At 41.5% G+C, this 15309-nt stretch overlaps 1 protein-coding gene across 4 annotated transcripts; it reads right to left on the reverse strand.

Moving 5' to 3' along the window:
• Positions 1-9242: 9242 nt before the first annotated feature.
• LOC115793040 (inosine-uridine preferring nucleoside hydrolase-like) lies at positions 9243-15092 on the reverse strand. Of its 4 annotated transcripts, XM_030747752.1 has the most exons (9): positions 14947-15005; positions 12860-12955; positions 12531-12736; positions 12235-12414; positions 11685-11796; positions 11450-11586; positions 11276-11353; positions 9560-9676; positions 9316-9468 (listed from the first exon to the last, which is right to left on the reverse strand). In XM_030747752.1, the coding sequence occupies exons 3-9, from the start codon at positions 12708-12710 to the stop codon at positions 9316-9318; spliced, it is 957 nt and encodes a 318-aa protein (XP_030603612.1). In that variant the 5' UTR covers positions 12711-12736; positions 12860-12955; positions 14947-15005. The 4 variants fall into 4 exon arrangements, with proteins under 4 accessions (XP_030603639.1, XP_030603612.1, XP_030603620.1 ...); XM_030747760.1 differs by lacking the exon at positions 12860-12955 and having other exon boundaries at positions 14947-15092; XM_030747769.1 differs by lacking the exons at positions 12860-12955; positions 14947-15005 and adding an exon at positions 14331-14437.
• Positions 15093-15309: the final 217 nt, after the last annotated feature.

Genomic DNA, 15309 nt, shown 5'->3' on the forward strand with positions numbered 1-15309 from the left:
TAGTTATTGTTTAGTTCTGGCACCCATCCAGCCTCAGTTTAATTGTTATTTCCTGTCTTTTTTTAAATAAATCACGGTAAGTTCAGTCCTGCCTCAAGAATCCTGCATTCTGGGTCCAACCTTGCCTGCCAAACAGCTCACCATGGCAAGATCAGCAGTTTTTGAAATACTCAGATCGGCCAGTCTGGACCAACAACCGCACCATGCTCAAAGTCACTTAAATCCCCTTTCTTCTCCATTCTGATGCTCAGTTTGAACTTCAGCAGGTTGTCTTAAACATGTCTGCATGCCTCAATGCATTGAGGCATGCAGAATAGTGAGTTAAAGTCAAATACAAAAATCAGGCTCACAAAATGTTACCTGAGACAGACACAAAGACTGCAACAAAATGATGAGATTTTATTTCAAAGCTTGGTGCCAGTATTTCAGAAGACAAACAGCTTAGTATCAGTCAGGAGTTACAGCTGCAGAAAAGAAAATTGTTTGGCAACCACAGATCCTTCTTCCACTTCCTGCTCACTTGCGTTTGGTTTCCTGCAAACAGCAGCAGGGTCAGAGTGCTTTGGAGTTGATTCTCTTACAGTAAAAAAAAAAAAAGAAAACAAAGCAGCTTGAAGACTTGATGCTTCTTTTTGTTACAAAAAAAATCCATTACAAATTAAGAGCTCTTGTGGTCTATGAAAATATGCTCCGTGACCTATGTTTTTCATGAATGACACAAACTTTAACATTCATTTTACAAACCTGCTCCTCTTAGGGGTCACCACAGTGGGTCATCAACTGCAATCTCATCCTGTCCCTCAAATTCTTCTCTGTCACAGCAACCTTCTGCATGTCCTCCTTCCTACATTCATGAACCTACTCTGTGGTCTTTCTCTTTTCCTCCCGCCTGGCAGCTCCAGATTCAACATCCTTTGTCCAATATATCTGCTAAATTTGTCTCCAAACTGCTCGACCTGAGCTGTCCCTCTGAATCTCGTCCATCCTGTTCACTCCCAGTGAAAATGCTTCAGCCCTGCCACCTCCAACCCAGACAGCATAGCAGGTCTCACTACCATCTTGTAAACCTTCCCTTTCACTCTTCTTGATTTCCAAAGTCATCCCATACAGACTCCCATCTAATGCTGCCATCCAACTTACTCCAGAATTCTTCTTTCTCTTCTGACATCCAAGCTGCGGAGAAAAGGCACTGACAACATTCAACATCACCCATTTGATTTCCATCTTCAAACTCATGATCCTGTCTGACTCTCGCTCCTCAACACTATTTACATGCTCTTTCTTCAGGATTACTTCTATTCCATTTCTCTTCTTATCTACACCATGATAGAACAGTTTGAATCCATCTTCAGTGCTCCTGGCCTTGCTTCCCTTCCACCTGGTCTCCTGCACACAATGGCCCTTATTTAACAGTGCGCTAACAGTACGCTAACAGTGTGTACACACAAATCAGTGATTTATCATTGTTTTCATACAAGGCCCTCTGACTAAACAAATGATGAAGGCCTATCTGTCCTGGGAATTTTAAGCAAGAGCCTTTGAATAGTGATAATAAATTAAATTTGTTGGAACAGCAAGCTATTTGAGGGGGTCCTTTGGTTCTGGTCATTGCCCCACGACAAAGGAGACCAAGCATGAATTTCAAACTTTGAAAAACGCTGTTTACAAGGTTATCACCTTCCTCAGCATGTTGGTGGTTTTTATGATGGCAGATTCTGCAAAAGACTTTACCAACCAGCCAGAAACAACTCCTAGGCACCCAACAACCACTGGTACAATGCTGGTAGATACCCCGTGCAGTCTGCGAATCTGTAGGCGAGTAGTTAGTAACCTCCTCCTTCTTTGCAGCTACATTCTTATCAGATGGCACAGAGAAATCTACAATCAGCCACTTCTTATTCTCCCGGTCAACAGTGACAACATCTGGACGATTATGTTCCACTTGCTGCATCGTGTCCACAGGCGTGTCCCACCACACCTTAAACTTTCAAACCAGAATCCCCTAACATCATCAGGTCCAGGGGTCTTCCAGTTCACCATCTTCCTAATACCCTTCACTACATCCTCAAAGCCCACCTCAAGATCTCACCTCTCAACATCTGCCAACTCCTCCTTAACACCCTTCAACCAACTGCTCTCATCATCCTGCTCCAGAACTTCTCAGCCCATTCTGCATTAGCACCTGGGTCATTGGCACTGGTGGCTACACCTGTGGTTTCCCCCCAAAGTTCTTTACACAGACCTTTCAGACCTCACCAGACCTTTCCCCTCAAACATGTGGATTTTAGCACTTGCTGACGTGATCTCGTTTTTCAGCAAAGTGCCCACCAACATCACACCTTTTTCAACCAGCTGGTACTTCCTTTCCAACTCTTCTCATGCCTTCCTACCTACCTGCTACCCTTCCTTATCTCCTTCACTTGTCCCAGGTCTTTCCTCCACTTCTCCAAACTCTCCAACTGTGTGACACTGCAAATTTTGGTATAGATCTGATACAGGACCCTACATGGCTCTGCTCAGTAATAATCAATAATAATATAACTATAGTTTGCTGTTTTCCTTACAAGGAAATATGTTACATTACTAGTCTATACTCCTCCTCCTCCTCCTACTACTACTAAATAATAATAATAATGACGAAACCATGTGCATAAAATCAGCCACATAATGAACATTAATCTATTTAAGTACTTATTTATTGGGCTCTTTAACTTATTATTTACTTAAATCACTGACTGGAGTGAAGTCAATCACTTATCAGTCAATGAAGCTGAATCTGCTGAGTCAGCTGTGTTTGCAGTGAGTCCGCTACTCTGCAAACTGCTCTCACTCACTTGCCTTTTGAACTTAGCTGCAGCCGCTAGTCAGGGGGCTCATGTGAACCGGGTTAATGGAAATCTGGGAATTGTGATTCATGATTCAGTAGGAAGAGCTGACTCATTAACCCGTGTGACTCCAGCAGCACTTTCTGAGGAGACAAACAAACTAAAGCATTGATCCAGTCACAATAGCATCGATCCAAAACAAATAGCGGCATTGATATTGATACTATTGATATTTGGATCAGTCTGCCCTCCCCAGTTTTTAACATGTGTTTCTCAACATGCAATATCATTGTCCCTCCTGTGTTCAGTTGTTTAGAGTAACAGGATAAATAGCAAAACAAATCAGCAACATAAAGAGAAATCTTTATTGAACAAAACCGTTGCTTTCTGAACAATCTCGCACAGATAAACCATTATAGGGAGTGACTTTTCCTTAACCTGTTAACAGCTTCTTCTAAACACACGCAACAATCAGCCTAGCAAAAAGAATGACATGAAAAATAGTTTTAAAGCCAACACGAAGTGAAAGGTTCCGGTTAATTAATGTGTAGCAGGCGTGTCTGAAATCTTCTGGATGTCAAAGAGGCACCAACATTATTTCCAAACCTTACTTTCCAGCTTGTTTCCAGACTCTAGATGTTCCTGCAGTCTGTAGCTTCCTCCTGCTTTCCTTTCTGCACAGTGATGATGTCCAATGTGCTGATCCTGGACCTCCACAGCTGTCTGAAAGAATCACTGTTATCTGTTGTTGCTAATTTATTTATTTTTAACCTTTACAATGATTCATGTTACTATGAACTATAAATTTATAACTTAAACACCACTGTCTGAGTTTTCAGGTCAGTGTTTTATAGACCAGCTCCACCTGAGCTGCTGAACTCAAACAAACCGTTAATCTGATTTCCTAAATATATAATAAACAAGGTAATGCTCAGGTGTTTTGGATGTTTAATAATATGATTGCTGAAGTCTTTCCCGATCTTGTTTGATCAAGTCCTAAGCAGGGTCAGGCCTGGTTAGTACTTAGATGGGAGACCGTCTGGTAATACCAGGTGCTGTAAGTTTTTGCACTTCTCTCTGCACACTGCAGAGGGCGCTGCTGCTCACTCAGTGGAGACAGCTGCAGGAAAGACTTCTGGACAACACTCCTAAAAGTTTTTTGTTTTTGTGTGAAGCTAAAAAAAATGAAAAAGTAAAATCCTCTCTGCAGCTTATTGGAGTCACTTTTCTCTTGTGATTCTGTTTTTCCAGAAGAGGTTCAGCTCAGTGTGACTTGACATGTGTCTGGATCTCAAACACGCACCAACATTATTTCCAAATCTGACTTTCAAGCCTAAGTTGTACTTACAAAGAAAGCATGACAATATGGGTAAAAATTATGATTTTAGGTCATGCATTGTATCTCACTGGCCTCAAACACGCATAATGGGAAAAGTCCAGCAGAAAGCAAACACAACTGATTTTTGATAATTAATCCTGTATTGCCAAATGTATCATATCTGATACATGATTCTTTGTGAGCTTTTGAGACCTCTACATCATCAGTGAATTTTTTATTCCCCAAAAACCCTAAATAAATTGTGCAATACAGTTTTAAATAATAAATTGAACAAAAATGCCAAATGTAGTCTGACTTGTCTGCTTTCACATGCATATAAACGTGAGTTATATTTCATTCTTAATCCATAGGGTTTAATATGATGTTGACCCACCTTTTGCAATTATAACAGTTTCAATTTTTCTGTGAAGGCTTTCCACGAGGTTTTTGACCGTTCTTCCAGAAGCGCATTAGTGAGGTCAGACAGAAGGCCTGGCTCACAGTCTCTGCTCTTAATTAATCCCAAAGGTGTTCTGTCAGGTTGAGGTCAGGACTTTATGGACCTGCTTTGTGCGCTAGTGTGCAGTCATATTGGAACAGAAAGGGGCCATCCCCAAACTGTTCCCACAAAGTTGGGAGGATGAAATTGTCCAAAATATAAAGTTCCTTTCACTGGAACTAAGGGGCCGAGCACAACTCCTGAAGCACAACCCCACACCATAATCCCTCCTCCACCAACCTTTACACTTGTCACAATGCAGTCAGATAAGTACAGTTCTCCTGACAACCACTAAATCCAGACTCATCCATCAGACTGCCAGACAGAAGTGTGAAATTTCACAACTGGACTTGTTGCACAGGTGGCATCCTGAGAGCAACCCATTCTTTCACTAATGTTTGTAGGAGCAGTAGGTATGCCTAGGTGCTTGGTTTATACACCTGTGGCCATGGAAGTGATTTAAACACTTGAATTCAGTGATTTGAATGGGTGAGTGAATAATTTTGTCAATGTAGTGTATTTGTATTTATATGTTTTTTTGTATACATTTATATTTAATTTATCATCAGTTAGAATTATTAGAATCATTAGAATTTTCTGGTAATTATTTCATGGTTCTTCTACTTTAAACTCATTAATCACTAAGCCTAGCACCAGCATGACTTTAAAAGACAATATTTTTGTAACTGTAATGAATAACTCTATTTAGAGTAATTTATTAATCAGTGATATAAGGGATCATTTGCCATTCTTCCTTAAGTATGACTGGAAAAATCAAACCCATAAGTAAAATCTTCAATATTACCAAATTTCCAAAATTTAGAGATGATTTTTTGAGTATGAGTGTGTGTGAAAATGTTAGACAAAGCACTTAGGTATAGAAAAAATGTGGGTGTATGAATGTGTGTGTGAGTGGGTGAATGAGGTTTGCAGGAAAAAAAAGTAGTAAAAGCACAGTTCATGGCTGGCTTGAGCCTTCATCAACCCTCCATCACCGTAAAGTAAAGCTCTTTCTTCTTTTCTTTTCAAACCCGTGGGGTGATTGATTTGAATAATGTACATTTTATTCCTGTAATTCAGGGGTGATAGTAAGCCAGTACTGTCCAGTACCATGAAAAGATTCTGCGCCAGTATGCAGTACTTGGAAGATCCTTGATCCTTCAGTTGCTTAAATACAAATTCTCCCTCTCATGAGAAGCAAGAGTGAACTTGAAGATCACGTTTGGTATGTCTGTACTTGACAAGCCAGTGACACTTATTTTTTTAGAAAATTGTATTATAGAAAAACTGCTCACACATGGTTGTGAAAAGGTCCATTGTCTCCTTATAATAACAGGCTGTGCCAAACTGTATTCTCAACACTTGATTTCAGTGGATACCAAATATAATCTGTTGTCAGTCCAAGAATTCTTGCCTGCTCTTCAGTTCATTGAGATTTGCAGGTATTTGTTTACAGCTCTCTTAAGGTCCCACCGCAGCATTTCAGTCAGGTTGAGGCTTGACTTTAGATCATTGAAACACCTTGATTCTTTTCTTTTTCAGCTGTTCTGTTGTAGATTTACTGCTGTGCTTGTGATCAATGTTCTGCATGGTCCAGTTTGGGTCGAACTTTAGCTGATTCCAGAATATTTTGTCACATAGAGGACTTCATGGTCGACTCTTGTCCTGTGGCTGCAAAACAGGCTGAAATCATCAACCCTCCATCACCGTGCTTAAGAGCTGTTTATGTTTGTATTATGTTTGGCCGTATAGTGTCATGAACCTTTGAGTCACTTCACAACTTTTACTCAGTCTGCTTATCTAGGTGCACACATTACTGCACTGCACTGTGTGTGCAGCCAGGGGGAACACTACAGTGTGCGGAGAGTTCAGATTTGTGGCTGTCCCCGAGGCTGCTCGCATTGTGTTGGATCACTGCAACTGCCCCACCTACATTGCACCCTGGGAGTTCAGCTGCTCCAACAGCCTGTCCTGGGTTAGGCTGAAAAAAAATCTTCTAAAGGTGGTTTTGTGTATCAGTTTGTGTTTTATGTAACAGTCACTATTTTGATGATCACTAAAGGAAAAAGGTCCAGAAAACCAACACATTCATGCAGGCAGTGGCGCAAAAAGGGGGTATGCACTATATGCAATGCATAGGGGCGCCGCACAAGAGGGGGGCGCCAAAACGATGTGGGAAAATATTTCTGTAGTTGCATTTTCTGTATTTAACAGCTGTGCATATGACATGATCAATAACAGAGGCGCGGCGCTGATTAGGCGCCCCTGCGCTCCTTCACCTCCCCTCCTCCTGTCCCCAAGACAGTCGTAATTTATGTCATAGAAGTCTTGTATTTTATAAGTCCATTAATAAGTGATCTGCACACATGAACACAGTAAATGTTGAGAGGATGCGGCTGGTGTGTGTGTGCGCGCGCGCGCGCGCAGTGTTCAGCTAGCGCTGGTCTGAGACGCCCTTTAGTCGGGCTGAGGATTTCACCGCTTCACTTTTGGACTCCGCACCGGCTAGATCGCTGCTTTTATCGCTGCTTGCGCCTTTATTATTTCACTGCAATTTACAATCTACCACAGCAGGGAAAGTTCACAATGTGCACGTTTGATGTCCCTAAGGTCATGCGCGCACTTGGTTTCGCGGCTACAGAAATGGAAATGACAACCAGCATGAATGAGGAGAAGTAAGAAGAAAAACGAAGATCAAATGAAAATTTCAGGCATGATTTAACAGGAGTGGATCATCGCTGACAAGTTTTTTCCACGCCTCCATTGTCTGTGTCGTTTTACTCACTGTGCAGAGAATGGCAGCTGTTATTTTTTTCCTTACATCAGCTGTAGCCACCAGAACGATCACTATAAGCACAATCTGGTGGTAATCACACTATTGTGGTTTGGTTTGGTTTGTGCGATTGTTTGGTGCCGTTTCCTTCACTTTCTATGAAGTGACAGATTTCCTGAGGCAGCTCATCGCACCTGTGTCACTGTAAAAAGTGCTGACTGATGTTTTATCCGCTGATCAATCGGCAATACGCAAAACTGGTGCACAGTTCTTGGCCTCCCGGCAGCTGTTGCAATGAGTGGGATTTGTAGTATAAGTGGTGGGAGCACATTTACCCACTGGCTATTAATAATAGCTATATGAAATCATCTTGCTGGCCGTATAAAATTAGATCGTGGGCCGGAAGTAGCCCGCAGGCCTTGAGTCTGACACATGTGACATAGAGAAAAACTGCAGTACGGAAGTTAAAATGTGCAGATGAAATTTCTGGCTAGGGTTGGGGGGGGGCGCCTAAAAATGTGTCCGCATACACCTCAGAAATTATATAGCTGCGCCCCTGCATGCAGGGACCAGTTTTAACCCAGATTAAGTTGCACAGACTATTTGCAAAACCCATTAGTAACTAAATGGATCTGAGCAACAGAATGACCACAATCAAACAAGCCTGTGACTACCTGTGTGCAGCAATTTGTGTGGAATTCATAGATATATTAGTAGTTTTGGAACTGTAGGGACATTTGATGGACTTTGTCACATTACTTGGAGTTTGTGTGACGATAAATGTATTTTTTTCAGTTTTATTCCGCTTTTAAAAGCACTGTTTTATTTGCAGTTCACTTTCACTTGGACAACAAATAAAAGACAGTGTTTAATTTTATTTTTTCAAATTTGACCAACAGTTGAGTGCAGTATGATGAATTTGTATTTGCAAAAAATCTACTCCAAACTAAACCTTATTCTTTTCCCTCCTCAGTCTTTCTGTGAGCAGCAGCTCTCCCAAAACACAGAGAAGGCTTCCTTTCTGAAAAAGATCTCAAGCCTCTCAATGAGGGTACAGGTGTAGAGCTATAATTCATAAATACAGGAATGTATTTTGTTGCAACATGCCTGTGTTGTCTTACAGCCACTTCCTGCTCACTCAGTGGAGACAGCTTCAGGAACGACTTTAACACCACTTTAAATTGTATAACTATGTACCACTTTTAATAGACACTGTTTTTCAAACTGTAATGGATAACTATTTAGAGTGATTTATTAATGAAATAAGGGATCGTTTGCCAATCTTCTTTAATTAAGACTGGAAAAATCAAATCCATAAGTAAATATTGGCAATGTGGTAATATATTTTCAGTATGAGTGTGTGTGCAGTTCGTGGCAGGCTTGAGCCTTTGTGGTTCCTGGGTTCTTCCTGACCATCCTAATCAATTTCCTCTCGTGGTGGCAGTTTGGATTTTCTTCCAGACCTTGGCAAAGTGGTGACACGCCTGAATAACTTGTACTTATATACATTTGTTTGAACTAATGAGCTTTCTAGAAATGGCTCTGAGAGACCTTCCCAACTTGTGTAAATCTGCAATTCTCCTTCTTAGATCTTCACTCAGACTTTCCCATTTTTCTGACTATTTGTCAGTTAAATGAGCGCTGTGAAACAAATCCTTTTTATTCTGGCAAAGAGAAACTACCAGCTGAAAATTTGTGCTTCAACGGACTGTCTCACAGATGGTGTTGGAGTAAGGCTGAGATCTGATCAGCTACTTCAACACCAAACTGGACAAAGTGTTTCTTAATGAATGTTGTTCATAGTTTGTCACACTGGAACATAAAAGGCTCTTTGCAAAAAAATCTGTTTTTATTTGGTGTGAGGAACCATACTCGGGCTTTCAGCGTACACAGAATCATTCTATTTGAGTGCATTGATCAACATTTGCTTTAACTTCTCCAAGTCAACTTTCGTCATGATGATGGCCTTATGGGCTTTCTTCAGCTTCTGAATGTAGTCCAGGACCATCATCCCTCGGGTGTAGGTCCCCTCCAACTCCACTGTCACCACAACCTGATGGAGGAACATAAGAATTTGTTAAACGATATTCTCTGTTCAAACGTTTTGTAATTTAACCTGATTAAAAAAAGCAGGAGTTGCTTACCTCTTCATGCTCAGTTATGAATGTATCATCGATGGCAGCAGCCATGGCGTACACGTCACAGGAATTGAAACCATTTCCTGTGGTAGTCTCCTTCTGATAGTCAGCTGATTGAGCTTTCTGTCAACACAGTGTATTTGAGGTATTTAGTCATTTTGTAACATTCTGTAAACACTAGCAGATGACAAAGGACTTAGCAACTAGAGGGCCTCAACCAACACCTCTAGGCTTCTCTTTTCAAAGTATGGACCACGCTTTGATTACTCTTGCACGAAGAATTGAGTTAACTGGAGAATGTCATGCAAAATCTTTGGCCTTGCTGGCTTATTAGCAACATTTAGAGATTATATTAAAAAATTACAAAGTCAGTATAATCAGTGCAACAGGTTTTGTTTCTTGTACACTGTGCTTTTTTCCCTGACCATAAACTACAGAATAGGGACGTTATGGTCTCTCACTGAGAGCATAACATACTTTTGGCAGCACAGTGTCTCAATGCTGAACACCACTGTGTCACAGCAAAAATTTCCTGCTTAGGCATGTTCCTCCAGGAGCGGCGCCAGTTTAGCTCCTGGACTTTAAGCAAATTCCGACTGGAGAAGATCCAGCTAATAAATATCACTTGCAGCATCTTATGCCATAAGTCACTTGACAGAAAACAATAACTACCGATAGTTAATTCGGGAAACTTTACTCTCCAGATTGTGCGCAAATCCGGTTAAAAACAGCTCTTACGTTGCTGCCACGGTGTAACTCGGTCTAACGCAGTAACCTGAACTATCCATCAAAGTGAACAATCACATTAGGAAAAGTCCGTTTCTTCACGAGCCTAAAATTCAGCTCCGGGCACATAAAATTTCCTCACGAGAGCCTGAACCTGCAGCAGCGCTCACACAGCAGACACTTCTGTGCGCCATGTTTCTTTGTACGCACGGCTGCTGAGTTCTACGCACGCGAGTTGTTGAATCAATACCTGCGCTCGTGGAATCACATTATTTGCACCGGATTACGTTTTTTCTCGCGCGTGACTTTTGACCTAAGTATAATTCCATACTCGTCTTATCCGTAATTGGAGTTTACAGTTTTCCCGGGAACGCTCTCTCTTCGGGGGAGGGGCGCAGTCACAAACAGACAGGTCTCATGCAGACCTGCAGGCCAGCCAGAGAAATTTTCATTTTAGACTTTACGACACGTTTTCTTTCTCCATCTCATAAGCGAACTCAGCGGCGGCTCCAGAAATATTTTTATGCAGGTGCTAAGGGGTGGCATTAGCATTTTACTGAGGGTGCTATGAAGGATCATTTGTTCTTTCAGTTCTCAACACACAGACAAGCTATTTTCTTGGGGGTGCTATGACTTTTCTGGGGGGGGGGGGGGGGGGGGGGGGGGGGGGGGGGGGCTCTAGCGCCCACCCCCGCGCCGCCACTGAACAAACTATTCAATCAGACAGTTTTTTTTTTTTATTTTAAAAAATGCTGTTACAATTTCAAGCAGTTTCAAGCACTATATCCAACGTTCAGGCAATTTTCAAACCTTGAAAGGACAGATTTAAAATCCAAGCATTTTGAAGGATTTCCGCCCCCGGAACAAACCCTGTCCTAATATTAAAGATGTGTTGTAGCATATTTTCTTGCACAACGTGCAGTTCTCATGCTTAATCTCAATTGTCAGTGTCACTAAACAAGACATTTTGTAATAATACAATTTGGACACTCTTACCTTCCTTGAAAGACATGAAATCGTTCTCATGAACTCTGCTTTCGGAGTATTTTCAGCAAACCAGGTGTCACAGAAAGACTAAGGCAGGGACAAGGAGTGAACAAATTTAAGTCTATGTGTAATCCTCAGTCAAGTCAGAAATTACATCGCTGTTTAGCTTGTTTCTCTCCTCACCCACGGCAGGCTGTTCCTGCAGGTGAACTCCCAGGTGGCGATGTAGGTGGGGCAGGTGTAGTGGTCCAACACGACGTAAGCCGCCTCCGGGTCAGCCACAAAGTTAAACTCTCCACACACTGTGGTGTTTCCCCTGGCTGCACACAGATGTTACCACAGTCCTCATTCTTATCAATATAGAAAAATGAAATCACAAATGACTGAAAATATACAACAGTGTGAGGAGGCAGCCTACATTCCATGTTTCCTCCCATGATGTAGAGCCCCTTCAGCTTTTTAGGAAACGAAGGGTCCAGTTGCACAGCGACAGCCAGGTTAGTGAGGGGGGCGGTGGCCACAAGTATCACCTGAAGGTGGCAGACAGATTTGTGGACACATATCTACTTTTCTATTGTTCTTGTTTTCTATTTTTTTTTGTGTATGTTTTTGTGTATGTGTAATGATGAAGTAATTATACCATCAACTCCTGGTAAGACAGCTTCCTATTGGTCAGGTTCATGTGTTGGAGTTTAAGAAATTCCACATCAACATGATACTATTTCAAGAAAATTCCACCTTCAAGGCACTTCTATTGAAGCAATGTTGTGATTGGTTCTGACTCACAAAGCATTTACAGAATTAGTATTTTAGATACATTTAGATAATAAAGCCATTCACTTTTCCACACTTGGCTCGACCGAGCTCCAAACCCTGACCCTTAATCCCTGTTATTCCCTGATGTGAGAAAAACGATGATCTCAAATTTGACTTATTTTAGCGAGATGTTTAATAGAGCGGACACTCACCTCTCCAGGATTCTCTTTCACAAGCTTGATCATGGCCAGCACAGCTTTCTCCTTCTGCAGCAGCTCCAGGCCTGGAGCATCTGGATCTGGAACATCCCCAAGCCCATCTTTCCCGTGGTAATCTCCTGCATGTTGTTTACGGGCCAGCAGAGGCTTTGAGCACCCACGATACACTGGAATCTGCACAAGTGTGGTAGGTTGCATTTAATAGCAGGTCATCCAGCATGCAACCATGAGGTCAGATCTGTCAGCATACCCATGTACAAAGGCTCTCTTACAGTGTGCTGCAAACTTACGTCCAGTCTGTTGCAGACTTTGAGGACACGCAGTGTGTTCTTGAGGACGTTCTCCAGGGGTGTGTTGCCATGGCAGCAGGTGATCGCCAAAATCTCCACATTAGGGTCAGCAAGGGCCACCATGATGGTCATAGCATCATCCACCCCAGTGTCCAGATCAATGATGACCTTCTTCTTCATCTTATGTTTAACCACAGGATTCAAACCTGAGGGGTTATTGATTCAAATAATGTACATTTTATTCCTCTAATGCAGGGGTGAAAGTACCTGTAAGCCAATACTGTCCAGTACTGTGTACCACTAAAAGATTCTGCGCCGGTATGCAGTACCTGGAAGAGCGGAGCGGCTGTCTGCTGTAAAGACGTCATTCAGACCCAGTGACGGCTGCACTTTGGGTCAGAATGGATCTGATAGCAACAAGCAGTCTAAAAAATGACGTAATCAGTTAATTAATAGCTTTTTTTTTTCCTCATTTCAAATTGTTTCTGAACTGTTCGTGCTATGCTGGAGCCTCAATTCTCTAGCTTCTAGTGATGTGCGTATTGATACTGAAATATCGATACTTCCGATACCAGACCTTTACACTTTAAAATCAATTCTCAAATCCAAGTATCAATACTTTCAATACTTCAGTCATTTGAGATAACGTATTATCTAATTTCTGCCTTATGCAGGTAGGCGACAGTTTTATGCAGCGTGTCAAGCTGCATAAAAAAAACATGTCAGCTTGTGCTTTTAATGTGATATTGATGGCGTTAGTGTTCATTATTCACAGAAATGTGTGAAATATCTGAGTATATGGAAGTTAATGTTAGCTATCAGTGAGTAGATGAAGCCTCAGGAAGCCTTGAAGCTTTCCATCCAAATGAATGATTTGTAACTAAACAATTTCCCACTAATATAATTCACTTTTCTGCAGACATGCTTGTAAATTTGTGGATTTGAACAACCTGTTTCCTTTATAACCTCTGCAGTAGAGTTTAAGCTAGTTCCCCACTCCGCAAAGCCTCTTTGATCCTTCAGTTGCTTAAATGCAATCTCTTCCTCTCCCTGCATCTTTTTTCAGCATTCCTCTTCCTTTTCTATTACCAGCTTCTCCTGTAAGCTGCTGCTGACTTTGCCTTTGATGCCACGCATTCCATTTCTCCCTTCATTCTGATTGAAGATGATGACAAAACACTTCCACATCAAGATCCAGGTCTGCTTATGTGCTGATCAGTAGATTTAGATGTTGTGGATCTACTACCTGCAGGTGTTGCCTCCTTATCACTCTTCAGCCTGTTCAGACCGCTTCATGTCCTCTTTCATCCATTCCTCACACTTCAAATAATATTATTATTATTATTATTATGCATTAATTTATTTTTAGGTTCAAACCAATTCTTCTCATTATCTGCAAATTCCTCTTCAGTCATGAATTTTTCCAAACCAGAATTTAGGTTACGTAACTCCTGCTGCAGACCACTATTTTTTTATTTTTTTATTTTTTTAAATAGTGTCGCATTTGCATGGTCTTCCATTAGCTGCTGAATCAGGCTTTACTTGTTGATAACTTGTTCCTACGTGCATGCAGCTGTCTAGTCTTGTGCTCCTCCACAGCCTTCTCAGTCATTTTTATAGTTCGCGTTTCACTCAGTTGTTTATCCATAATGTTATGGCCCACTTCGTCATTCAGCCCAACGACTAAGCTATTTTTTGCAGCGCAACCAGCATGACACAACTGTGCGCTCGAGCGCCGCTCAGTTTATTACGATCCGTAGTAAACTTAAAGTGACAGCTTGCTTACACTTGCTGTTCTACCTTTTGGAAACCACCATAAAACCCAAGTTCTTCGTCTTCCGTGGTCCGTTCCCAGTAAGGCTGTGTTACCTCGACCAGATCCGCGGCTCCTAACCGAAGTAGGGAGACCTCTGGTTTATATTTAGCTTGCTCGTTTACTGTAGGTCAGTTTCAGCAAAGCGGAGGGATGCAGATTGGAGCAACAGAACTTTATTCCCTTACAGGCAGCAAGGACAGCGAACAGTGGAATAACAACATTTCAGTCATAATTGACTGAACATTTTGACTAAAACGTAGGTTTCCACGCAATAGAGCTGCCTAAGAGTTATGCTGGTTGCACATAAGTCAGATATTTTCATTTTAAAAATGTTAGCAAAATATCTCTAACATAACTGAATTTCATGGAAATTGTTGACATGAGTGGATTAAGTAAATCCAAAGAATTATTTTTGCTTTGCCTGGTCTTATGGTAGGAAAATTTATTTTAAATACTTTTTTACAGCTTCATTTCTAGGCTGGATTGCAACGTTAAAATGTACTTACAGTATTTAGTATTCAGAGTTGCTTTTTTAAGAAATTTCAAAATACACTCAGATTCTAAGATGACCTCAAATTACAATAAATGTAAAATACTCGCCTGGCGAATGGGCTCTGACTGCTTACGGACTGGAGCAGCTGCAGCTGAATATTGTAAACTGAAGAGCAGCCAGAATTATGTAGGATAGTGTTGCACAATCATGTGACAAACTCCACCTTGGGGAATTTTCTGCAGGTTTTATAACATCTACCTTAAAGTTTGGTTTAAGACAGGGCTCTTCAACTCCAGGCCTCGAGTGCCCCTGTCCTGCAGGTTTTAGATGTGTCCCTGATCCAACACACCTGAATCAAATGGATGAACTACCTCCTCAGTATGCAGTCAAGTTCGCCAGAGTCCTGCTCATGACTTCTAGATTTGACTCAGGTGTGTTGAAGCAGAGACATCTTTTTTTTTTTTTTTTTT

The sequence above is a fragment of the Archocentrus centrarchus genome, chromosome 2 (genome assembly GCF_007364275.1).
Source record: "Archocentrus centrarchus isolate MPI-CPG fArcCen1 chromosome 2, fArcCen1, whole genome shotgun sequence".
Taxonomy (NCBI): Eukaryota; Metazoa; Chordata; class Actinopteri; order Cichliformes; family Cichlidae; genus Archocentrus; species Archocentrus centrarchus.

What these genes read in the sequence shown, in the direction of transcription:
- LOC115793040 (XM_030747779.1), bottom strand. Translation starts at nt 12,710, where the DNA reads ATGAAGAAGAAGGTCATCATTGATCTGGACACTGGGGTGGATGATGCT. An exon ending in AAGTCTGCAACAGACTGGAC is followed by an intron (nt 12,415 to 12,530) that starts GTAAGTTTGCAG and finishes ACACTTGTGCAG; the next exon opens with ATTCCAGTGTATCGTGGGTG. An exon ending in TCATAACTGAGCATGAAGAG is followed by an intron (nt 9,469 to 9,559) that starts GTAAGCAACTCC and finishes TTCCTCCATCAG; the next exon opens with GTTGTGGTGACAGTGGAGTT.